Source organism: Salmo salar, chromosome ssa09 (assembly GCF_905237065.1).
Source record: "Salmo salar chromosome ssa09, Ssal_v3.1, whole genome shotgun sequence".
Lineage (NCBI taxonomy): Eukaryota > Metazoa > Chordata > Actinopteri > Salmoniformes > Salmonidae > Salmo > Salmo salar.
In genome coordinates, this window is record NC_059450.1 from 154,353,236 (window position 1) to 154,360,056 (window position 6,821).

The window sequence follows — 6,821 nt, forward strand, 5'->3', positions numbered from 1 at the left end:
TGCCTCTAATCTTTCGATCTCCTCCCCTCTGTCTGTTTCTCAGGTACTCGGATCACCTGCATCGTTTTCATGAGAACGGGGACAACCTGTGAGGCTTTCAAGACAACTGGGGGTCAATTCATGACGTCAGTGATCTTCAGGTCAGAAAGTCGGAGTTCTAGAAAGATGCCAGAGTTTCCGACTTGGAATTCCGAGTTGGGTGATCGTTCAACACTATTTTCCAAGTCTGAGTTTTTTGCAGAGTTGGTTTGACAGAAAGAACAGCTTTATTTTCTGCAGTAGCTGCTTTTAACCACTAGGGGGTAGGCTTGCTCTCTTCTTCGGGAGGGGAACTAAGTGGATGTGGTTTATGTGCAAACCCGTAATATTTAATCTTTTTGAATCCTTTCATTAACCGTAAACTTAAACGAGACCAATGTGATTTTGGCTAGTCGAGCTGTCAATGGGATGCTGGTCAGAAAAGTCTCCTTTAGGTCTTGCTATATTCTGTTCTAGCCTGTAATCTCCTATACTGATATTAACTGTAATCTCCTATACTGATATTAACTGTAATCTCCTATGCTGATATTAACTGTAATCTCCTATACTGATATTAACTGTAATCTCCTATACTGATATTAACTGTAATCTCCTATGCTGATATTAACTGTAATCTCCTATGCTGATATTAACTGTAATCTCCTATGCTGATATTAACTGTAATCTCCTATGCTGATATTAACTGTAATCTCCTATACTGATATTAACTGTAATCTCCTATGCTGATATTAACTGTAATCTCCTATGCTGATATTAACTGTAATCTCCTATGCTGATATTAACTGTAATCTCCTATGCTGATATTAACTGTAATCTCCTATGCTGATATTAACTGTAATCTCCTATGCTGATATTAACTGTAATCTCCTATGCTGATATTAACTGTAATCTCCTATACTGATATTAACTGTAATCTCCTATACTGATATTAACTGTAATCTCCTATACTGATATTAACTGTAATCTCCTATACTGATATTAACTGTAATCTCCTATACTGATATTAACTGTAATCTCCTATACTGATATTAACTGTAATCTCCTATACTGATATTAACTGTAATCTCCTATACTGATATTAACTGTAATCTCCTATACTGATATTAACTGTAATCTCCTATGCTGATATTAACTGTAATCTCCTATGCTGATATTAACTGTAATCTCCTATACTGATATTAACTGTAATCTCCTATGCTGATATTAACTGTAATCTCCTATGCTGATATTAACTGTAATCTCCTATGCTGATATTAACTGTAATCTCCTATGCTGATATTAACTGTAATCTCCTATGCTGATATTAACTGTAGTCTCCTATACTGATATTAACTGTAATCTCCTATACTGATATTAACTGTAATCTCCTATACTGATATTAACTGTAATCTCCTATGCTGATATTAACTGTAATCTCCTATGCTGATATTAACTGTAGTCTCCTATGCTGATATTAACTGTAATCTCCTATACTGATATTAACTGTAATCTCCTATGCTGATATTAACTGTAGTCTTCTGTACTGATATTAATTTTGATGAATGAAGTACTGATTGACAAGAGGGGTGTTTGTTATCATTTGATACGGCTATATGTTAGGGGTGCTGGGAATTCTGGGAAAGCGCATGTATATTTGTTAAGGGATTAAATATTACAAGACAATTTAAGAGATGTTGATTAAAGATGAAGTCTTGGCTTTTAGAGTTCCCTTATTGAGAGTACATCGTTGAGGAAAATGTGAAGAATTATCACAGCACCTGTAATTGATTAGAAATATCTGAATTTAATTGAATTGACAATATGGCCGGACAGGGGCGTTGTTTCCAGTCAGATGAATAAGGGTGTTGTGTTTGTGTTGAGGGCTCTTTGGTTCCTAGCTTGGTGGATTTGGACAGAGGACAACAGACAGGTCATGATTTCTGTTGCGGTAGTTCACATGAATGGTTACTGAATTTCATGTGGTTGATTATGTTGAAAGATTCCTATTTCCTGACCTCCTCTCACTACCTGCTGTTAGGACCTTAAACTAACTACAGCTGCCCTCTATGTCACTGTCACGTCTATTCTCCCTCCATGTCACTGTCACGTCTATTCTCCCTCCATGTCACTGTCACGTCTATTCTCCCTCCATGTCACGTCTATTCTCCCTCCATGTCACGTCTATTCTCCCTCCATGTCACTGTCACGTCTATTCTCCCTCCATGTCACTGTCACGTCTATTCTCCCTCCATGTCACGTCTATTCTCCCTCCATGTCACGTCTATTCTCCCTCCATGTCACGTCTATTCTCCCTCCATGTCACGTCTATTCTCCCTCCATGTCACGTCTATTCTCCCTCCATGTCACGTCTATTCTCCCTCCATGTCACTGTCACGTCTATTCTCCCTCCATGTCACGTCTATTCTCCCTCCATGTCATGTCTATTCTCCCTCCATGTCACTGTCACGTCTATTCTCCCTCCATGTCACGTCTATTCTCCCTCCATGTCACGTCTATTCTCCCTCCATGTCACGTCTATTCTCCCTCCATGTCACGTCTATTCTCCCTCCATGTCACGTCTATTCTCCCTCCATGTCACGTCTATTCTCCCTCCATGTCACTGTCACGTCTATTCTCCCTCCATGTCACGTCTATTCTCCCTCCATGTCACGTCTATTCTCCCTCCATGTCACTGTCACGTCTATTCTCCCTCCATGTCACGTCTATTCTCCCTCCATGTCACGTCTATTCTCCCTCCATGTCACGTCTATTCTCCCTCCATGTCACGTCTATTCTCCCTCCATGTCACTGTCACGTCTATTCTCCCTCCATGTCACGTCTATTCTCCCTCCATGTCACGTCTATTCTCCCTCCATGTCACGTCTATTCTCCCTCCATGTCACGTCTATTCTCCCTCCATGTCACTGTCACGTCTATTCTCCCTCCATGTCACGTCTATTCTCCCTCCATGTCACGTCTATTCTCCCTCCATGTCACGTCTATTCTCCCTCCATGTCACGTCTATTCTCCCTCCATGTCACGTCTATTCTCCCTCCATGTCACTGTCACGTCTATTCTCCCTCCATGTCACTGTCACGTCTATTCTCCCTCCATGTCACGTCTATTCTCCCTCCATGTCACGTCTATTCTCCCTCCATGTCACGTCTATTCTCCCTCCATGTCACGTCTATTCTCCCTCCATGTCACGTCTATTCTCCCTCCATGTCACGTCTATTCTCCCTCCATGTCACTGTCACGTCTATTCTCCCTCCATGTCACGTCTATTCTCCCTCCATGTCATGTCTATTCTCCCTCCATGTCACTGTCACGTCTATTCTCCCCTCCATGTCACGTCTATTCTCCCTCCATGTCACGTCTATTCTCCCTCCATGTCACGTCTATTCTCCCTCCATGTCACGTCTATTCTCCCTCCATGTCACGTCTATTCTCCCTCCATGTCACGTCTATTCTCCCTCCATGTCACGTCTATTCTCCCTCCATGTCACTGTCACGTCTATTCTCCCTCCATGTCACGTCTATTCTCCCTCCATGTCACGTCTATTCTCCCTCCATGTCACTGTCACGTCTATTCTCCCTCCATGTCACGTCTATTCTCCCTCCATGTCACGTCTATTCTCCCTCCATGTCACGTCTATTCTCCCTCCATGTCACGTCTATTCTCCCTCCATGTCACTGTCACGTCTATTCTCCCTCCATGTCACGTCTATTCTCCCTCCATGTCACGTCTATTCTCCCTCCATGTCACGTCTATTCTCCCTCCATGTCACGTCTATTCTCCCTCCATGTCACTGTCACGTCTATTCTCCCTCCATGTCACGTCTATTCTCCCTCCATGTCACGTCTATTCTCCCTCCATGTCACGTCTATTCTCCCTCCATGTCACGTCTATTCTCCCTCCATGTCACGTCTATTCTCCCTCCATGTCACGTCTATTCTCCCTCCATGTCACGTCTATTCTCCCTCCATGTCACGTCTATTCTCCCTCCATGTCACGTCTATTCTCCCTCCATGTCACTGTCACGTCTATTCTCCCTCCATGTCACGTCTATTCTCCCTCCATGTCACGTCTATTCTCCCTCCATGTCACGTCTATTCTCCCTCCATGTCATGTCTATTCTCCCCTCCATGTCACTGTCACATCTATTCTCCCTCCATGTCACGTCTATTCTCCCTCCATGTCACGTCTATTCTCCCTCCATGTCACGTCTATTTTCCCTCCATGTCACTGTCACGTCTATTCTCCCTCCATGTCACGTCTATTCTCCCTCCATGTCACGTCTATTCTCCCTCCATGTCACGTCTATTCTCCCTCCATGTCACGTCTATTCTCCCTCCATGTCACGTCTATTCTCCCTCCATGTCACGTCTATTCTCCCTCCATGTCACGTCTATTCTCCCTCCATGTCACGTCTATTCTCCCTCCATGTCACTGTCACGTCTATTCTCCCTCCATGTCACGTCTATTCTCCCTCCATGTCACGTCTATTCTCCCTCCATGTCACGTCTATTCTCCCTCCATGTCACGTCTATTCTCCCTCCATGTCACGTCTATTCTCCCTCCATGTCACGTCTATTCTCCCTCCATGTCACTGTCACGTCTATTCTCCCTCCATGTCACGTCTATTCTCCCTCCATGTCACTGTCACGTCTATTCTCCCTCCATGTCACTGTCACGTCTATTCTCCCTCCATGTCACGTCTATTCTCCCTCCATGTCAGATGTACCTCCCCCAATTCACTTTGGTCTACAGTCGGTTGCTTGAGCCCTACGAGTCAAACGCACCCACCCGTTGATGTGTTGGAAGGAGAGTTCCCTGTCTACAGTCGGTTGCTTGAGCCCTACGAGTCAAACACACCCACCCGTTGATGTGTTGGAAGGAGAGGTCCCTGTCTACAGTTTGAGGGGGCTGCAGGAGATCTCAGTTCTGTCTGAGGGAGACTCAATTAGGCTGCATTATTCATGTGAGGAGTCCTCTTGGAGGGTTGTGATGAGGAGTCTTCTTGGAGTTCGACGTCTCTAAACCTCATACTGGCTCATTAAACTGTAACAAGGCGGTCTGACCACACGCGTCATCCCCACGAGCTGAAATCCAGACACACTTTGAGATCCGACAACAACATGCCGTCAGCAGAGGGCGATAGAGGAATGCGTTCTCTGAATTATTTATTGGCCTCATGCTGGCTCTCCTTCTCTCATCCTTACCTTAGGGGCGTGTCTGTGTTTCTGTCTGTCTATTTCTCTCTGTCTTTATTTCCTTCTTTTGTCTTATTTTTCTGTCTTTATTTCATTCTCTGTCTATTTCTCTCTCCCTTTCTGTCTTATTTCTCTCTGTCTTTCATTCTCTGTCTATTTCTCTCTCTCTCTCTTTCTGTCTCTTTCATTCTCTGTCTCTCTGTCATTGTGTTTTGTTTGTCCAGTGTTGCTAAAGGGATCTTTCTGTCCATAGAGATGCTCAGGCAGAAATACTGTAATGAATAGTGGTGTTCTTATGTCTCCAGGCTGTTCCCTGTTTCTTTCTACCTCACAGTTGACAATACATACAAACTTCTGCTTCTGCTAATTAGGGTGTAATTTAATTCAACCTGCACTGCTGAAAAATACATAAGAGATTAGGTAAATTAGGTGAAATCACAAAACTGCAAATAATGTATTGAGATCAGAAGAGTGATGTCCAGTATTTCCATGAAATATGACCTTTAATTAATTAGAATTTGAGTTCAACTTCCCCCCCCCCAAAAAAAAAATGTTTAGGGGAGAGTGGGGTAAGTTGAGCCACCCCTTGTTTCTAGGAAACCATAAACAAAATGTATCATGTGACCAAATATTTAGGAAGAGGTCATCATTTCATGGAGTCTGTGAAGGAAGAAACCACATGGAATCTGTGAAGGAAGGAACCACATGGAGTCTGTGAAGGAAGGAACCACATGGAGTCTGTGAAGGAAGGAACCACATGGAGTCTGTGAAGGAAGGAACCACATGGAGTCTGTGAAGGAAGGAACCACATGGAGTCTGTGAAGGAAGGAACCACATGGAGTCTGTGAAGGAAGGAACCACATGGAGTCTGTGAAGGAAGGAACCACATGGAGTCTGTGAAGGAAGAAACCACATGGAGTCTGTGAAGGAAGGAACCACATGGAGTCTGTGAAGGAAGGAACCACATGGAGTCTGTGAAGGAAGGAACCACATGGAGTCTGTGAAGGAAGGAACCACATGGAGTCTGTGAAGGAAGGAACCACATGGAGTCTGTGAAGGAAGGAACCACATGGAGTCTGTGAAGGAAGAAACCACATGGAGTCTGTGAAGGAAGGAACCACATGGAGTCTGTGAAGGAAGGAACCACATGGAGTCTGTGAAGGAAGGAACCACATGGAGTCTGTGAAGGAAGGAACCACATGGGAAAAAAAGTGGTTAGCAAATTAGATCCAAAAAAACAGATTTTCACCAAGTCAAATAAATGTATTGTGTTTATAGGTATCTAAACCAACGTAGATAATTTTAAGACTGTTTTATAAGTCATTTGGGATCTCCATAAGCTACAATATGAGGTCCTAAACCTAGCAAAGTGCATCCTTGGCTCAGGAGGATGACATCATTCTCTGAGGAAATAGCAAGCATTTTTTTTAAACGGTCTGTTTTGTGATACAAGTTTGAAGTGGGATTTTCTCCAATTGATGGTTTGGCCACAAATCCGAATATAGGAATAGTCAACAACATTATTTAGGTATGAGTTAACAGAATATGATTTTCACTGGGCAGTTACTTTAAACCCCTGTTTTTTAAAG

General features: G+C 43.4%; 1 protein-coding gene across 3 annotated transcripts in view; it reads left to right on the top strand.

The window, feature by feature from the left end:
• Positions 1 to 1,599, top strand: part of LOC106613316 (protein CASP) — a 179,852-nt gene extending 178,253 nt beyond the window's left edge. For all 3 annotated transcript variants that reach the window (XM_045724853.1, XM_045724854.1, XM_045724855.1), the window contains one exon: positions 44 to 1,599. In XM_045724853.1, the coding sequence (XP_045580809.1) occupies positions 44 to 92 (49 nt within the window). In that variant the 3' untranslated portion in view covers positions 93 to 1,599. The remainder of the gene's footprint in view (positions 1 to 43) is intronic.
• The last annotated feature ends 5,222 nt before the right edge of the window (positions 1,600 to 6,821 follow it).